The sequence below is a fragment of the Channa argus genome, chromosome 4, assembly GCF_033026475.1.
Source record: "Channa argus isolate prfri chromosome 4, Channa argus male v1.0, whole genome shotgun sequence".
Taxonomy (NCBI): Eukaryota; Metazoa; Chordata; class Actinopteri; order Anabantiformes; family Channidae; genus Channa; species Channa argus.
In genome coordinates, this window is record NC_090200.1 from 11,053,186 (window position 1) to 11,072,263 (window position 19,078).

General features: G+C 37.8%; 2 protein-coding genes across 7 annotated transcripts; one reads left to right on the plus strand and one right to left on the minus strand.

Moving 5' to 3' along the window:
* The first annotated feature begins 1,351 nt into the window (after positions 1-1,351).
* On the plus strand, positions 1,352-8,056 carry LOC137126308 (neuroepithelial cell-transforming gene 1 protein-like). Its single transcript, XM_067502952.1, has 12 exons — positions 1,352-1,655; positions 3,197-3,263; positions 3,881-3,940; positions 4,312-4,419; positions 4,508-4,675; positions 4,788-4,850; positions 4,935-5,031; positions 5,143-5,219; positions 5,408-5,665; positions 5,807-5,977; positions 6,093-6,279; positions 7,125-8,056. The coding sequence occupies exons 1-12, from the start codon at positions 1,510-1,512 to the stop codon at positions 7,442-7,444; spliced, it is 1,722 nt and encodes a 573-aa protein (XP_067359053.1). The 5' UTR covers positions 1,352-1,509; the 3' UTR covers positions 7,445-8,056.
* Positions 6,126-18,937, minus strand: LOC137126309 (ankyrin repeat and SOCS box protein 13-like). Of its 6 annotated transcripts, XM_067502955.1 has the most exons (7): positions 15,042-18,937; positions 13,950-14,149; positions 13,655-13,805; positions 12,846-12,980; positions 12,149-12,340; positions 11,967-12,070; positions 6,126-6,267 (listed from the first exon to the last, which is right to left on the minus strand). In XM_067502955.1, the coding sequence occupies exons 1-7, from the start codon at positions 15,082-15,084 to the stop codon at positions 6,262-6,264; spliced, it is 831 nt and encodes a 276-aa protein (XP_067359056.1). In that variant the 5' UTR covers positions 15,085-18,937; the 3' UTR covers positions 6,126-6,261. The 6 variants fall into 6 exon arrangements, with proteins under 6 accessions (XP_067359056.1, XP_067359059.1, XP_067359057.1 ...); XM_067502958.1 differs by lacking the exon at positions 6,126-6,267 and having other exon boundaries at positions 10,930-12,070; positions 13,751-13,805; positions 14,007-14,149; XM_067502956.1 differs by lacking the exon at positions 6,126-6,267 and having other exon boundaries at positions 10,930-12,070; positions 14,007-14,149.
* Positions 18,938-19,078: the final 141 nt, after the last annotated feature.

Genomic DNA, 19,078 nt, shown 5'->3' on the forward strand with positions numbered 1-19,078 from the left:
TGCGTACATTTCAATGTGTGGTAGTGATGGCATATGTGACAGATACAGCCTGCTCTAATTTAATTATAAAGTAATTTATGAAATATAAATGTTATTGCACAATGTAGGGTTCATTCGATAAAAAGTATACTATTTGTAGGCACAGTTTTTGTATTAGTATCATAGGGTTATTGAGGTTTTTCATGAAAACCTAGGGTTGATTAACTTTTTATCTGAGTGATGATATGTGGTCGACATCCTTTTTCTGGTGGCTTGGTGTTGGGAGGGTCTTCCTGAAATCTATTTTCATTCATTGTTTTGAGCATGGTTAGCTCCAGTATTTTGTGACTGCACCACATGGCCTGCCAATAAACATTCGCTCTGTGTGCAGATTCACCATCATGTCTGCAAAATTCAGGACTTGATGGGGGAAACCCAAATATTTTTGGGTTTTGGCTTACTGGTCTGTGGGAAATTGTAAGAGGTATTTTTTCCCATTATTTTAAAATCAGACCAAACAAATAATATGCTTAATAAAATGCTTTTTGCACTGTACACGATCTCTGTGAGCTGCTTAACAAGTGAATTTCCTAGCTGTGGGATCACTAAAATTTCCTCTTATCTCTTATCTTAGAATGGAATAGAATATGTTATAATATTGTTAGTTGCAAAATGACTTCTTACTCCCCCCCCCCCCCCCCCTTTTTTTTTTTTGTCTGATGCAACCCAACCCACCCTAATGTTTACCAGGCTTGAACCGTCACTGTGATGCACAAGTGGGGAATGGGAAAGGGCTGTTGGGGGTTCAGTGTCTTGCCCTAAGACACTTTGACATATACCTGCGACCGGGGATCAAACCACTGACTCTGTGGTCCATGGAGCTACAGACTGCCAAATGTTTGCATCCCTTTATTTTTGAAATAAGAGTAAAATGAAGATTTTTTTTCATGAACATTAAATTTAGTTCCCATTTAGCTGGTGCAAATGTTCCTTGCTCTTTTACTCTCATTTCCAAATAAGGGGATGCGAACTTCTGCATCCAACTGAATTAGTCCTTGCACACGTTCACGCATTGAGTATGTAAGGTAAGTGTGTCTGAAGATAAACTTGACTGTAACATATTTTAAATGCATCTACGCTATGATGTAACCACAAGAATGAAAGAAATCAAATGCTTCTAAAATAATAAATCTCAATAAAGATGCCAAATAATTATGTTTTCCATTAGTCACAACTGGTTAAAAAAATGACTAGGCTATGTTAAAAATCTTAATCTGCATAGAACACTGACTGTCCCCTCCCACTACGAGGTATCCTAGCAGCGTGGCTCAGAACTCTTCCCTGATTGGTCTATTTCCAAGAATCCGCCATATTCAAAGTTCTACTGTGGTGTGTGCGCTGTTGTCATCGATATTCTGGTTTCTTTGTACACATCGGACTACTTTTAATACGTCTGGATATTATCTTTATCTTGTTTATTCGTAATCGCGTCTCTCTATAAATACTCATCCAAAGAGGACTTCCCGCAAAATGGAAGAAAACGAAGAAATTATCGAAAGAACTACGGAAAACACAAAGCAGAAACTTCGTAGAATGTCATCGAGGACGTCCACCACCAGTGTCATCAGCGCCGCAGAGCCTTCTCCACAAACACTCCGCAGAAATCACTCCAAAAAGTACGAAAACCTTATAATCTGAAAATCATTATTCATTTCACAGGTCTTTTGCTCTATGTTGTGAGTATAGCACCGTATTTATTAGGAGGTACAGTCGGTAACTAGTTAGGCAACTGCGACGGGCAGTACTGGTATTGTAACTGGTAAACGATGCCTTCAACGCACCTCGGAATAAATAACTTTGTGTTGTTTGCCCTGCATTACATTAGGTGCAGTCTGAAAGGGCAAATAAAGAATAACGCAACATAAGCATCTCTTGGGAATAAGGTTAATGATAATTGTGTAAAACCAGATTCATTTAAGTTTATTTTTAGATTAGGCTGAATGATTAAAAAAGTTTATTGTTTAAAAATCCTCAATGCCATTTTCTAGAGCAGCTGATGGTGTCTTCAGATTATGACTGTAACAGTTTTATTATCAGTAATCGTTAGTATTAGATTAGATTTTTTGTTTATAAAATGTCCAGAATAATAACAAATTTAAAAATCAATGTTGCCCAGAGGTTTAAAGTGAGTTTAGGTCTGCGGGTCAGAGGTCTGATGTCTGATATTTATTTTACAATGATATGACAAAGACAAAAAGGCAGTCTTCAATCTGAGAATTTGCTCAAGTTGTTTTCAGACTAAATTGTTATTAATTAATCATTTAAGCTCTTCTTCAAATTGCTTGTTTTATTCACCATTCACCTTTAGTTTATAAAACACAAACAGCAAGTTGTTTCACATTAGAAGCTTGGACTACATAGACCAATAGTAGTGCGCTTTTATTAGCTTGTTATTAGTATGTTACATGTTTTTCTACTTATAGGATTTTAAGTAAAGGCAATTTTTTTTTACTCTGGTCAACAATAAAAGGTATTTTATTTAATTCTATTTATCAACAAATATCAACGATAATAGATTATTATTATTTATTATATTTTTTGACTACAAAATCAACAGAGGAATATTTAACTTGTGTCTATGGCCCCAAATAGACGCATCCCATCCCAATGACTTGGATATTTATAAAAAATATGCAACTTTAGTAATTAATTTTATTTTTTTATCACTTTCTTGGTTCACTGCTCATTCCTGATCTTACATCCAGTTTGATTGCAGTATGCTGTGTAGCAGTGTGTGAAGCTGACCTTGGCCTTGATATCACCCTCTGGGAGTTATTCTCTAAGAAAAAGACATTGTAACTTTCTGTGGCTTCATTGTTTTGTCATAATAACTGCCTTTTTCCTGCAGCAACAAGCAGTCTAACTCCTTATAAGGTTTCTAGAGATTAATACCCTTCAGTTATCATACTTAACCCCTGACTGGAAACTAAATGGCTTACATAAGGCATGCTTTATTTTAAAAGGGCTGCAGTGTATTCTCTATAAAGACAATAGTTCTGGGATAAATTTGATTGTCCCAAGAAAAAAATAAAACAATCAGCTTTTGTTTTTTTAAAACGTAGGTATACGTGGTTGTGTGTGTTTCAGGTGTCAGTGTCTGCATGTACAATTTGGTTCTATCCCACTTTACCAACAATACTTTGTATTTTTCCCTCAGACCTCCACTGCAGAGAGGCAGCTCCTTCACTTTTCTCACTCCAGGTACTCCGTGGGACTTCAGTCTGGTGAGTTAATGTAATGAAAGCATAACGCCATTACATTACACTGCATTAATTATACCCTCACGCAATTGTGTATTTGTGATTTAGTTGTGAATAAAAGTAACTTTGAGAGCCAATCACTGCAAAGAAAACAAGCTATTTCTGTAGTTTCTTCAGTGTTTTCTATTCACCTACCAAATTGTAGCTGGTCTGATTCTTCTTGGGCAAAACTCCTCCAGCTGTCTCAGGTCTAAAGGGTGCCTTCTTCACACTCCATGTTACAGCTCTTGCCATAGACGTTCATCAGGGTTCAGATCAGGACTCGTAGAAGGCCACTTTAGCATTGTCTAAAATCCTGTTAGAGGGCCCATGAGCTGCAACTGAGACAGAGCTTTATGATACTGGGCAGTATGTTTGCTCCAAAATTTCTTGTTTGTCTTTAAAATAACTTTTCTTTTATTTGTTACACATTTTTTTCTTTTTACCTATGTCAGTTTGAAGTTATTTCAGAGAAGATTGTATGTTCTCTTTTTGTGAAATGGTATCAAAAATTGTGTCCATGCCTATTGGAGATATTTTTGTGATTGTAATACTTTTCAATGTATTGATGAAAGTAACGAGTGTGTGTTATGCTTTCACAGAAGAGAAAACGCAAAGAGAAGGACGACGACACAGTCAGTCTGTCATGCTTCGACCTGAAGGTAAGAGGCAGCTCAGCTTCCTGTCTGTTCTTTGAGTACAATTCTGCTGCAGTACTGAACAGTATACATTTTCTCAGCAGTATAATAAATGCAAAATAAAAGAAATGCTTAATGCATATGCTACAATATGTCAAATAATACTAAAACATATACATAAAGGAAACAGTAGATGTAACAAAAATAGATAATAATCAGCACACATTTTTTTCCTGTTGGTTTCAATTAACACCTATAACGTGTATGTTCTAGTGCCTATGTGTAACTAAGAGCTTTGTATTTAAAAAACAAACCAAGCATTTTATTTGAGGCACAGTTAAACCCCTATGGGCTATAGCGTGATACAACTTTGTGGAACTTCCCTTCATCCTCAGGAACCCAGTAACAAGCGAGTACGACCTCTGGCGAAAGTTTCCTCCCTTGTCAACTTGATATCTCCTTCAAAGAACGGAGCAGTGCGTCGCTTCGGCCAGACCATACAGGTAATGACCATGCTTCTATGACCTGACCATTGCTAAACAATACATTTTATGTTGTGATTGTAAAATAATTAAACATTTTGTTTCTTAGTCAATGTCATTACGTGGTGATACCAAGTCACCAGGGACGTCCCTTAAAGCCAGCAGCAAGGCACCAGGTCCCACTCCCACCAAACGAAGGAATAGCACACTGTGGTCAGAGACGCTGGACATTCACCAGAAGAGCACTTTCTCTACTAAAGAGATTAAGAGACAAGAGGTTGTTCAGTTTTATCCAGAGTGCAATTTTTCTAAAATATAGGAAGCTAAAAACTAATTAAAATGTTAAAACTAATTTTTTGGTTTCTTGTGTCTTAACATTTCTGCTTCAGGCCATTTATGAGCTGTACAGGGGAGAGCAGGATCTCATCGAGGATCTTCAACTTGCACGAAAGGTTAGAAAAATCACCTTTAAAATTATTGAAATTAAACCATTATCATCCATATGTCAACTTATTTGCTTCTCTGATTGCTTTTAGGCATACCATGACCCAATGCTAAAGCTTTCCATCATGACAGAGGAGGAACTAGCTCAAATATTTGGGGATCTGGATGCCTACATCCCCTTACATGAGGGTGAGTTATTTAAATAACATTTAGATTATACTTATTCTGACTGTCACTACTTCGTGTTTACTTGGTTATGTTCATTTCTGACCATGTTTCATTTTTTATTTTATTGTTTAGAATTACTGATGAAACTGACAGAAGGAACTGGGGCTAATGGAACAGTGGGTCAGATCGGACAGATAGTAATAGATTGGGTATGTAATACACCAGCACAATTACACACAGAGAGGCTGCAAAAAATAGGTTTTAATGAAGTTTCTTTTAAATGATAGTTTTGCTAATGTTAACACTTCAGATAGTCCAGATACAAAAACATTTTTAAGAAAAAGATCCCAAAGTTTCAGAGAGTGAAATGTTAGAAACTGGTTTTGTATCTTTTCAGCTGCCTGGTCTAAATGCTTACAAAAACTACTGCAGTAACCAGCTGGCAGCCAAAGCCCTGCTGGACCAGAAAAAGCAAGACAAGCGGGTCCAAGACTTCCTGCAGCGCTGTCTGGAATCTCCTTTCAGCAGAAAACTAGACCTGTGGAGCTTCCTTGACGTTCCACGTTCACGCCTGGTGAAATATCCACTGCTGTTGCGGGAGATCCTCAGGCACACTCCTCCTGATCACCCAGATGTAGCCAGACTGGAAAAAGCAGTATGATGTGTATTTTATACAGATCTTTGTGATGACAGACCGCTATTTAGGTCTTGAATTTGTTAATAATATTGCCGCTGTGTCACTGATTATTTTGACCTATGTGTTTACAATTAACCTGTTGTGTCATTAATTATCCAGATCACTATTATCCAGGAGATTCTGTCTGAAATCAATGTGAGGAAAGGCGAGTCTGAGTGTAAGTACTACATAGACAAACTGGAATACTTAGATGAAAAGCAGCGGGACCCTCTCATAGAAAACTGTCAGACCCTCCTGTGTCATGGTGAGCTTCGGAACAAGAGTGGCTCAGTAAGAATTAGCATTACTTTCATTATTACCACCTACATGCAATAGAATTACTGTGAACAGCATGTTTGTCTTATATTAAAGAAAATTCATTCTGTATTGATTTGTTTCTGCACAGAGGCTGCATGTGTTCCTTTTCTCTGAGCTGCTGGTTCTGACCCGACCAGTGACTCGTAACGATAGGAGCTGCTTCCAGGTGTATCGGCAGCCCATCCCGGTTCGGGACCTGGCTGTGGAGGACCTCCAGGATGGAGAGATCCGCATGGGGGGGTCGTTCAGAGGGGCTTTCAACTCTGGGGAGAAAGGTGGGTTAAGCTTTGAATTTGCTCACTTTTACATTTTTCACTGTTGGTCTGACAAAACAATTTGTAGATCTGCTCTAAGAATTTTCTGACTCTGTGCAGACTAAATGAAGGTCAAAAAGCTGACATTATCCACAAACAATATTAGTTGCATTTCTCATTTGGAAACAGGTAGTCACACAATATCACGCTCATTCAGTTCATTTTTAATTTGCAATAAACTCATTACACTGAGCATTCTTGACAAACATCTTTGCTTTGCTGCATTACTAGATTTGACGAGGTAACCACAGAACAGTCATTAGTTATTAAAATTCATATTAAAAAAACAAGCCACAGTTACTACCTTTATGGCTGAATTTATAGTATGTGCTTTTTAGGAATATAGCTACTTACTTGTATAGTTAATAATGTTAAAGTAATTTTTTACTGACAAGGTTTCACTGACATAATGTACCTAACTGTCTTTTCAGATCACAAATTTGTTTCTTTGATTTGACAGTTATGTTGCAGAAAGGACATTTTCATCAATATAAACTCTTTTCTGGTACTCAATAAAACACATCATAATTTTTCTTCATAGTTAATCCAGTCACCGTGTCACTTTGAAATAAATAAAAAGAGGAGTCAAATGAAACTGAAAGAATAAAGACAATTCTGAAGGCCCAAAAGTAAAAAGATGCTCTTAGAAAGAAATGTAGCTAATAAATGAAAGGTGCAGCAAATAAGAAGTTAAGAGAAAGGTAAGAGAGAAGTTAGTGAGTGGATAACACTTCACAATCACAGTGTTTGGTGTCTAGACTGTTTTTCTCTACTAATTGTGCGTCTTGCTTTCTTTGTCTCTCTAGCTAAGAACGTTTTCCGTGTAAGCTCTGTAGATCCATCCCATGGCCAGTCCCACACCCTGCATGTCAATGATGTCTACCACAAGCAACAGTGGCTCAACTGTCTGCGCACTGCACTGACCCAACAACAGGAGGCTCCACCTAGACTTCAGCAGGGAGAAGCCATCAAAACCAAACGCCGCTCTTCCACTTTTAGTAACACAGAGATTGACGAGAACTGTCCACCTGTCTCTGGCCCCAAACTGAGGCCACAGACGCTCTCCAAAAGCAGACTGGACCAGAGGTTGCAAGGCTCTCTAAAGAGGAAGGAGACGGGGGTGTAGACATTTGACCCATAATGAAAGGGTATCTCTCTGACAGACTTATGTACACAACGTGTCCTTCTCGACACACATCAGTGATCTTTACACGACCAACTTTTGCTTTGTCTCTGTAGCTGCACTGAAAAGCTTTTCATTAATTTCCGTCCAAATGTGTGTCAAATTTTTGTCTTAAAAAGTTTAATTAGTTTACAACAAAGAGATAAGTGTATGGAACTGGAGCTTTCTGCGTCAAAAAGTCTTTTCTCCCAACTGTAGCTCTTCTGTTTTATCATCCTTTCCACTGTCTACAAATTCAAACCATCTGCTTTTTTTTGTTGGTGTTGCTGTAATTAAAATGTAAGTGCATTTATATTATAGGGAGCCTGTGTGCTGTTGTCTTTTAGGTGTTTTCTGTGTACAGAAGCTGAGAAGTTGTGATGACCACAGCTGTCTGTGCAAGAAGTAGCTGGGTGAGATGTGGCTCAACATTAGATTAGACATAAGATAATGAGTGAGAACATTGACCACATAATTGATAAAGTAAAAACATTTCTTGGGGGGAAAAAATCTGATGAAAATCAATGTATTTAGTGGAAATTGTTAATCGGAAACAAAATAAACCATTCATTTTTTGTTTTAAAAGTCCTGTGTATGATTGCCTGTCACATTGTTGCAATGCAACATCCTGTCTGTTGTACTTTGACCCCTTAGACACTTCCTTTTAGTACTCACAGATCTGCTTGGTGTGTTGCAACATGTAAACAGAAGCTGAGAAAAATGCTGATGTCCTACTAACCTGACTTAAGTCATCACGACACATAGTTATAATTCTTATCAAATGCTAATGACCACTTTTGACCTAAGCCTTATCTGTGGAGCTTGGATTTTGCCTAAAAAATTCTGGATGCATAAGAAGAGGCTAAAAAATGATTTGCATTAACATTGTAAATGTTACATTCATGGAAATTTAATTGCATAAGTAGGCAAAGTACAGCTACGTTGTCCATCTTGCTGTAGTGTTTATAAAGAACAAAAAATACATGAGTGGCATTAAAAAGCACACAGAAAATAAATCATTTGCAGGAACAGATTAGGAACTAAGACAGTTTAGGAACCAAAAATGAAAGTGCATAAAGAGGAAGTGTCTAATTAATTGTTACTGTCAGTCATGGCACAACAATTTCCTCTTTTATACCATGGAACTGCTAGAGGGAAATGATTCAACAGGATGGTTTAAATCATCTGAAGCACCATAATGTAACTTAGACATTTACGTAAGACATAAGAGCTAAGCTAACTTCAGTGGCACTGTTCTACAAATTACCACGCAGGCCTTTTGCTTTGTCAACCACTGAAACTGCAGTATTAATAGCTTGCAGTATGCCACCAATACCCTCAAAATGTATACTTCTGTATTTACAGCACGCACACAAACTATAACCTTAAAGACAATGTGCAGAATTGATAGACCCGATTGATGAGCTGTTCTGGAAACATCGCAGTGAAGTTGGACAGGAAACAGCACCATTTAGTGTTAGCAGCAGGTGACGAGAAAATACTAAAATAGTTAGTTCCAATTACCAGAGTCAAACCATCAGATCCACAGCTTTAGTTGCAACATTTCCTTTCTTTCTGATAGTCACTACACATTTTTTCAGCACTTCTTCACTTTGCTTAAGTTAAAGCAACTGTCAGGATTTTAGCTGTTTTTATTAAATCCAGGTCATACACCTGAAGCCATCTTTTTATAGTTCATGTTTCAGTTGTAAAGCTGAAGCATTGGTTCAGGAGGGGAATTGGGGTTGTCCATTATTTCAGGTTTGGGGACTTAATCTCTGGCTCTTGCTGTCCACATGTACTGTATGTACTGGAAGTATCCTTAAAGAGTCAAAAACTGCTTGTTATTGTCAGACCAGGACCCTAAAGCCCCTTTTCACTGTATGATATTAGCCAGTCATAAGAGAAACGTGAAAAAAAATTGACGGTTGTCCAAAACTGTAGTCCTAGGTCACGTCCACCACTGGCCCACAGTCAGGGTCACAAAAGTTAGGATCACTTTGTTGGGACGTGCTGCTATGGCCCATATCTAGGTATTCATTAAACAATGTGACTGACCTCAGAGTGGGGGCCTGGTGCTCAGTGGTAGAGCATTTGAATGGGATGCAGCAGGCCGTGGGCTTGAATTCCAGCTCCAGCGATTTGTAAAATCTATGCCAAGGTACAAAGAAGCTGTTCTGTGTGCACGTAGTGGTCTAAATTTCTAAGAAACATCTTTTTTATTTTCCCTAAATTTGTCACTCTTTTGTATATGTATATGTTTACACGTTTCTGAATTTAATGTCAGGGCCTGGCAGCAATTTACCATTAACCTTTTAATGTTATTTCTCTCCAAGAACTACTCATATCTCTTCACTGGGTATTATTTCTTTAAGTCATCTTTTGAGTTTCTTGTAGCATGTCCAGTGTTCTAATTTTAAAGTAACAGCCCTTGTTGTCGGTCAGGATGTTGCTGTAGGAACTGGACTTGGATTGGTGTTCACTACAGTATCCCCAGTCTCTCACTTGCATGAAATGCATGTACAATACTACAGCTCCCCTGCCGACACAAACATCTACACACCATCTGCCCAGTATTTGAAAAGAATTGCAGGCTTGATTCCTAAGCAATGGTAAATGGTAAATGGTTTGCACTTATATAGCGCTTTTCTACCTATTGGCACTCAAAGCGCTTTACACTGCTTCTTATTCGCCCATTCGCACTCACAATCACACACACACACACACACTCATACACCAGTGGGGGAGCTGCTATGCAGCTAGCCAACACTCACGGGGAGCAACTAAGTTGGGGTTCAGTCTCTTGCTCAAGGACACTCCCGACATGTGACCGGAGGAGCCAGGGATCGAACCAACAACTGTGAGATTGGTGGACAACCTCTCTACCATCATGTGGCACAGGAAGGCTGGCTCCACCTCCATGTCCACTCAATGTGGCCTAGATTTAAACTCATTATGTAATTTAACTCAAAGTTACTCAGTGACTGTACCAATTTAGGTGAGCACAGCAAACTGGCTCAACTTTGTTTCCATTCATCATTCATTACTCAGAATCATGTGGTCTTTCCACTCTTATAGCTGAATTTGAAAGGGTATTTAAGAAGTATATTACTGTGCTGATATGATTCTACTCTACAAATAATGTATAAAAAACTATTTAAATGCAATTTCCCATTTATAAAACTGCTGATTTGTGTTGTATTTTCATGACACTCTACAGGAAGTTCCATTGATTTAATGTAAATTACAGTAATAACATTGTTCAAACTTGCTTCAGTCATCCAGCACACTCAGCATCCAGTCTGCATTAGGTTTTATTGTTATTGTTGGGTGGTAATGCGGTTTTAAAAAGAAATTTGGTTTGACAAGTCTTGACATGCTCCTAAAAGGGAACATTATTGGGGAAAACATTTAACTGAAGTTACATTCAAAAGAAGCAAAAGTGAAAATCTGTTTAGAGGTATTTATTTACACAAACTAGAACTACCTGTCTCATTTACAAATTTACAAAAAATAAATATTCACAGAATATATACAAATACCTACAACCACATAGAATCACATACAAAACCAATGCACCCGCCGTGTTCATATTAAGTATCACAGGTTCTACGATGACATGACACTTACTCAAGCCAAGTTAATAAATACGTATGTCAACCGGAACTAACCAATTTATTGTGAAAGGCCCTACCCACCAACAAAGGTGTTTTCCTTATTGTGACTGATTAAACTTCTGCTCAGGTTGCAGGGGGGCTGAGCTATGCAGAGGGAGTATGGGAAGTTACTGGACATTTTGTACTAAGAGAGATGTTAAGGGTGTAACTTGTCCTTGTACCAAGAGTACAGAACTGGAAGAACACTCTGTACACACCCATATGTGCTTTTAGATTTGCAAAGTGTGTGCATGGCTTTCACAAGCTAGTCCTTTTGGCCTTTGAGTCTCACCTCCCTTAACCACCACAAGCATTCATTTTACTTGAAAATACACTTACAACAATGTGACAAATCAACAAGCCACAAATAAAATGGCAGAATGGAAACTAATTAGTGACTAGTGAAGATATTTTCTCAGGAGTTGTTGGACCATAACAGAAGTGAATGGCGAATAACTACAAGACTCTGCTGTATGTACCCAATGCGCATTAAGTTACTTTCTAAAAGCGATTTTTTTGTCAGGGCAGTCTTTCCAAATCTTAATCTTTAAAAAAAAAAAATCCAACATATTTTAACACAAGTAAATGGGAAAATTAACCCATTTTCATTGTGCTTATGTCAACAGCCTCTGTGCACTCTACAAGTCTGGCAATGTAATGTTTCTGCCAGTGTCAACTTCCTGTCATTGACTATCACTAGAACCAGTAGACATAACAGGTCTAAATTTAACTTAATTAGAATTAAATTTAATTTAAGAATTACATGGCCAGTTCCTTAGAAATTATTACGATTCAAAAATTGGAGGTGGCTTGTAGGAAAGGAAACTTACAATACGTTTGGGCAAGCCCAGCTTGGAAACACCTTTACACGCTCTTGTGCCAAGAGCTTTCCTCACAGCCACTCTGCTGATCTGCTGTAGACTAAGTGGACTGTCTAAGGAAGAAAAAAGTAATAGATGTTATAATCTCTTTATGATCTATATGGAAGCATACTTTATTGAAACAAACTTACTCTCATAAAACTCAAGACAAAGATAAGAAGGAGATCCATGACTGGTGTACTGGATGGGTTTTTTGTTCAGATTATCCCTGGCACACACATTTGCCCCAAACTCCACAAGCAGCTCAATCAAGTCAATATTTTTTGTTTTGGCTGCATGATGAAGGGCAGTCTCATGTAACTTGGCAGCATTGACATTGGCCCCTTGGGAGAAAAAAGGAAACTGCATGAGTGAGAGAAGCAGCTCTGTTGTCTGCAGGATTTAAGTTTAAAGCTTTATTGTAGATGCTGCAATTAATTTAGAATATAGAAAGAATATTACTAGCATAAAAACAAACCTGTAAGTAGCTCTAAATAAATAAACTGAACTCTTTGTTGAGTGGCATGAGTGGATCACAGCATTACACAAACTTTTACTAACGCTATATGCCACATTCATAGAAGGTATAAAGTTTTGCTGTGTACACAAATACAGACAATTAATTATATAAACACATTTTAATTATATTTATAAAACAAAATAAAGGTGGAGTCCATAAATGTTTACAAAAATAAATCTAGTTTTCCCAATGAGGTTGTTTTTGGTACAATAAGTTGGTCACCCTATCTACTTTATTATGGTTTATATTATTTCTAAAACTGCTTTCAGATAATGAAGTCATCAAAACATTTAATGACTGTCAGATAGTCATATAGCAGATAAACTCACCAGCATTGAGGAGAACTTTGGCGCAGTCATAGTGTTGCCTGGCACAGGCAACATGAAGAGGTGTCCCGTAGTGGCAGTCATGAGCCTCCATAAAACCTCCCTGATCAATCATCAGCTGAACACACTCCGAATTTCCTGTTGTGAAAGACCGAAAGATTATGTCCATTTCAATCTATATTAAAATGCTAGGCAGCATATTAATTAAGGTGATAGTCATTTCCCGTGGGTCATCACTGTAGTTACACAAGTGTTTCCTTTCCACTGGTTAAGCAAGCACAGACACTATGATGGATCATCATAGATGGATAGAGTTTTGAACATGTCTGCTGGGCAACAGGCCAGCAATTATACATTTCTTTGTAGATCAGTTAAAAGACACAAAATGACTACATCTGTCTTTTTGCTGCTGTAACACTGGAATTTCCCAATTTGTGGGATCAATAAAGTCTTATCATATCTCTAAGGGGTACCAAATGTAGAAACAACACAGATAATACATTTTTCACCCTTGTATGTTATTTGTCATTTTCATGTTCATGTTATCTGTATTGTTACACCTTGAGCATGTCCTTGAGAGCAGCCAATGACCGAAACAAATTACAACAACAAACCCCAAAAAGACACCAACTACACAACTAACTACAAATGACATAACATTCAAATTTGTGATGGTTCTTCAGTCTAATAAAATAGATTTTGAGGCCTAGTTATCTGCCTGTCCAGAGGCCAATTTTTTTTTCATAATTTATCCATGCTCTAGATGCAGTTCTGTTCAATGTTCTTTGTGACAAGACATGTCTCTGTCTCACCTCCCATGCATGCTTCATGAAGAGGTGAGAAAGTAAACAGCGGTGGATTAACAGTTGCGCCATACTCTAACAGCAACTTCACACACTCCAGGCTACCAGCTGAACAGGCGTCACATAGCGGAGTGCTCCCATCAATGTTACGAGCATCCACCTGTTGAACAAACACACACACAAACACACACACCAGTCCGTCAAGCACTGATGAAGAAATTAATTGACTGAGGTTTATTTTCTCTACAAACATCTTTGTTGTTCAAACAATTTTAGCCACTGTGATGCAATTACACCATCTCACCTGTGCACCAGCATCCAATAGTAGTCTGACACATTGGGTCTGTCCCTGTATACATGCCTCATGCAGTGGGGTGATGGAGTCCACAGCCACAATGTTAACTGCTGCACCTCCCTCAATCAGCTGCTGAAGCTCAGTGACTCTGCCCTGTGCAGCAGCCTCGTGTACTGCTGACCGGTCCGTCCAGAATCCAAGACCATGAGCTGAAAATTTATGAAGCCAAACAAAGATTGAGCCTTTCTATTCAGCATGTATTTCTATGTGTGTGTGTGTGTGTGTGTGTATCAACTTAGTAAGTTATGTTTTCTCAGTGCAGGTGTATTTTCTGACTTCAGTACAGCGCAACTATTTGTATTTCAGCAGAACAAAATGACAAATAAAAGCCACGTGAGCTTGTCTTGCAATTCATAATAAAACATGAAGAAAAACACATTACATCTTGATGCTGTAATAACATTCTTCATCTGCAGTTAAAAGTGAATTATGATATACTGTATTTTAGTATTTCCATCAAATACACACATACGTTTAAACACTTAAACCCAGCTTTGGCACAGAAAGGAGTGAACAAAAATAAATAAATAAATGTTCTTAATAAATATTCTCTATATTCTTAAGCAATTAGTTTAAAAATTATCTGACAACCATGAAAATGACCATAGCAGTAATTTTGATGGATTGTATAGTAAAGACACAAAACAAGCTAAATATTGAATTTGCTGTAATGTAGGCCTAAAACAAAAGCTGCATAATTTCCTATTTCAATTTCCTATTTCAATATTTGACAAATGACTATGATCCAACCCATCACATTAGCACTGAGCGTGCTGGATTCTGTTTGTCTGCTGCTGTGTACAGCTCACTGTCATGTTCAGCTCACTGTCACGTTATCAAATTAACATCCCCTAGTTCCTGTAACCATGCCAGCTACCGCCGACATAGCTCCGTGTTCTACGCAGTCAGATAGCTAAGATTAATAACGAGTTTATTACAGCTTTCAGTCCTCTCCAATCATTCGTTTTTTAAACCATTTTTAGAAAAACCAGTTAACTTACTGTTTGTCATCTACAGTAACGCTAAGCTACTTGACGTTACCGATTTCTCCATAAAGGGACGGTCTGGCCCGAGTGATCTCCATTGAACGTCACCGCTTTCTTCTCCGTGAGCGGCGTAAATTCAGCCAAATGTGTAAATCATTTTCAAGAAAATAAATAATGAGTGAATGACGAACGCACCACTAATACAGTGAGTCGTCCGGGAAACAAATGTAGCGGAGGTTCAGTAATAAAACGAAGATGTGGAATTCTGGGATATGTAGGACTGTGGAACGCCAAGGACAGAGATCATGGAGGTCCATCATGGACGTCCACCATGGACGTATTAGTGTCGCTTCATTATTTGTATACATGTTTATGCCAAAATGAAACGATTTCCTTATTTATTTAAAGAAAACTGAAAAATACAGCAATCATGCACAACTACCATGACTTTTTTTTGCACTTATCAGTGCATTTCTCACTGCATGAAGAACCCCATTCAATATCAGAGGACCTCATGCGGAGTAACAATTTAACCCATAAAATGAAGCTTTAAAATACCATGATATGAATCCACATCGATATGAGTGCACAGGTAAAGATGTTTTTGTATTTTTGTTGTTCAGGTTTTTGACATTGCTAAATTTCGCTAGTGTAACATGCTAATTGATGAAATGTGATTTACTTGGATTTTCTGTGGTGTTACTAGACTAAGCAAACTTTATTTGGTTTAGCTGAGAATAGCCTCTTTGGGGCTAAAGTGAGTAAAATCAACAGGGTAATGTAGGATAATGTTGCATTTGTAATTCTCTTCCTTGTTTTTTTTTTTTTTTTGTTGTTGTTGTTGGAAATTGAAGGTTCCCTCTTTCCAAGGAACTGGGGCAACCACCTTTTCCTGTTTCCCAACTTTTTCCAGTTGACCTACTTAGACTACCAGAGCAGTGTTGTTTTGTTAATTTTATTTAGTTTTAGTTTTTATTTCTTCTTCAAATTATCATCACATTTAGCTTACATTTTTGGACACTGGTTAGTTAGTTTTCATTTTTCCCAAGATATAATTTTTAATCTGTAGAAACATGTTTCTATAGTTTTTATTTTAGGAGGCTACAGCAAGTGAGGGACCACAGGGATTGACTTGGTATAAACAGTGTCCCTTGCTCTTCAGAACTGGATGGATGCCTGTACTTTGACTCAGTTTTTCCCAGTGTTAAAGACTGTTAAAATTTTTATTTCTATTTCTTCTCTGTTTCCTTTTGGTTAGTTTTGAAGCATATTGTAATATATACAGTATACTCAATTGTGATTTGTTTCAGTTTTATTTTAGCCTTTATATTGAACTTTTAATTTGTCATCTTGTCAATCATCACTCATTAGAGAAAATCAACTGAAAGGAGGTCAAATCTAAATAAACTATTGTAATTGAAAGTAGTCAAAGCAAATGCACCAATGGGGACACTGCAGTGCAGAGTCAATGAAGTGAGGGAAACTTTTACTTAGTGTGTTTGTTGTCTTCTGTGCCTGCCTGCCCTGTGCTGTTAGGGATTACCGGCTTTCAGGTTAGTACCATCAGTTATAAGTTACCAGAATTATTTGCAAAGGAAAACACCGAAAATCACTCTGTAACTAGACCCTTAATGGCTACTTGGGCATTCCAAGTGAAAATGTTTTTTTGTAGCCTGAGAAGCCTCAGTCACTGCTGGAGTTTCCCTGGTTAAACTCTAATGGATGGGCAGGAACATGATCTTGACACACTCACAGTTCCAAAAGTCTGAGGTGTACAAGCTAAATGTCTGGACAATAAAGTTCATCTAGTGGTACATGAGTCTCCGAAGCAAGCAGCATTATTTGTGGCAGTTCTAGCTGCTCAGCAACATAACAATGCTGCCCACAATTGTTTTTATTACATCTGATTAACAAAGAGCAAGTTTCAAAGGTTTAGCCCTATCCTGCCAGATTCTGTTTAGGTTATGTAGTGCCTATATGTACCATAACCCAAGTAAATGTCAAAAAGTGAGGCTGCCAGGGGCATCATTCTCTGTCAAACAGGGACAAGTGTAATTCATTGGTCTGTTTAATCAGTTGTGTTTTAATCACTGATATCAAAGTTATAACCCCTTTACATCAATTGTATGTTGTAAATGTCAAAATTCAGCATACCACATACTATTAATTTAGCTAATGAGCTACCACTCTCTAGTAATACATTTCTACAAACTGGGATGCAATTTAAAATATCAACCCTCTTGCTCAGTTGCTGGAGTTTTAGGAGACAAATGTAGGCCCATTCTTGTCTAATGCAGGATTCTAGCTGCTCAACAGTCCTGGGCCTTTGTTACATGTTGTGCCAATGTTTCCTATTGGCGAAAGGTCTAGGCTGTGCACAGGGCAGTTCAGCACCCAGACTCTTCTCCTGCAAAGCCATGCTGTTGTGATGAATGCTTGTGGTTTGGCATTGTCTTGATGAAATATGCAAGGCCTTCCCTGAAAGAGACATTGTATGGAAGCAGATGTTGCTCTAAAATCTCTACTGACTATTTAGCATTAATGGTGCCTTTCCAGATGTGTAAGTTGCCCATGCCATAGTCTTTAGTCTGCAGAACAGGGCATCCATGGTTTCCCAAAGGAATTTCAAATTTTGATTCATCTGACCACAGCACAGTTGTCCATTTTGCCTTAGACCATTTTAAATGAGTTTGTCCCAGATAACACAGCAGGATCGTTTCTGCATTGTGTTCACATATGGCTGCTTCTTTGGATGCACAACAAGCCATATTCACAGACTGTGATTTCTGGAATTGTTCCTGAGCCCATGCAGTGATACCAAGTAGAGAATCATCCCTGTTTTTAATGCAGTACCGCCTGAGGGTCCAAAGATCTCATGCATCCAGTTTTGACGTTTGGCCTACTTTTCCAGCCTTTTGTTGCCCAGCTACCAAATGAGCTAATAATTCATTTAATTTCCATTAAATGATAAAACTTCTCGATTTCAACATTTTCAAGGCAAGTAGAGACTAAGCAAGTCATTCAAATTAAACATTAAAATACTATGTTTTCCATGTTCTGTCAAACAATTGTTTAAAGACACAACCTAAACCCTTTGGGATTCAAACTAACAGTAGCACGAGACTCAAAATTAACTCACCTCAATCCATCCAGCCCTATATGTATTAGTTTTTATGAAAATAAGAGTGCTACAAAAGATGGAAAAAAAATAATTGAGAAGACGTGATTGCTAAGCAACGTTAATAGCAAGTAAAGGTGACTACTTAGGCACGGTTTCCACGGAGATGGAAAACAAACATATGGGCAGCGTAGGTGATCCGGCTGCAGCAGAGTGCACATGTAGACCGTGAAATAAGAGTTGTAGGTTAAATATAAGTGTTAAAAAGTCCCTGTTTAACTCTTTTAACTTAACCAGAATAAGAAGTGGATGCTTCATCAGTGTGGTAACAATAGGGATGTCACTAGTTACATTCTGTATCTTTGGGCTTTTATCCTGTTTGGAGCTGGTTTTGTTATTGAAGAAAGCTTCAATAAACAAGGTTACCAAGTTACCGAGTTATTCTCTCATCTCCTTTGGTTGGCTCATGTCTCAAACTAGTTGTTAATGTCATATTAGATCAATGAGCACTTTAATTTTATTTTTTAAATACATGTTTATCTCTTCATATTACGTTACAAACTATAAAAACTGTTTGCACAAGTATTTCAACTTAATAAAGTTGATGCTGAAATCCCAGTGTGTCCTGTTCAATCTGTTCAATCAAACTTTATTTATAGGGAACCTTTATATAACAGGTTAATGCAATTCAGTGTTTCACAGATGATTGAAGTGATGATCAAACAAACAAACAAACAAACAAACTAGGCCACTGAAAGCAGCGATAATATACCGCACGGTATGAACACATGACGAATTTCCTGGTTCACAATGTGTGAAACCGCTGATCCCAACTTCCCCTTCAGGGTTCGCTGCCACTGTTCAGTGCTTTAAAATCCATGTTACACCCGTCTGTAAATCTGACACAGTTTATGTCACGCTAGGATGAAAATAACTGCTATTTAATTCGTTTATGGTAGTCCTTTTTACGTGGA

Excerpts from the sequence above, each read along its gene's own strand:
- LOC137126308 (XM_067502952.1), top strand. The coding sequence starts at position 1,510 with ATGGAAGAAAACGAAGAAATTATCGAAAGAACTACGGAAAACACAAAG. Across the intron at positions 1,656-3,196 it reads CGCAGAAATCACTCCAAAAA|ACCTCCACTGCAGAGAGGCA; the intron begins GTACGAAAACCT and ends TTTTTCCCTCAG. Across the intron at positions 5,978-6,092 it reads TTCGGAACAAGAGTGGCTCA|AGGCTGCATGTGTTCCTTTT; the intron begins GTAAGAATTAGC and ends GTTTCTGCACAG.
- LOC137126309 (XM_067502953.1), bottom strand. The coding sequence starts at position 15,084 with ATGGAGATCACTCGGGCCAGACCGTCCCTTTATGGAGAAATCG. Across the intron at positions 13,806-13,949 it reads TATTGGATGCTGGTGCACAG|GTGGATGCTCGTAACATTGA; the intron begins GTGAGATGGTGT and ends TTTGTTCAACAG. Across the intron at positions 12,071-12,148 it reads TTGTCTTGAGTTTTATGAGA|ACAGTCCACTTAGTCTACAG; the intron begins GTAAGTTTGTTT and ends TTTCTTCCTTAG.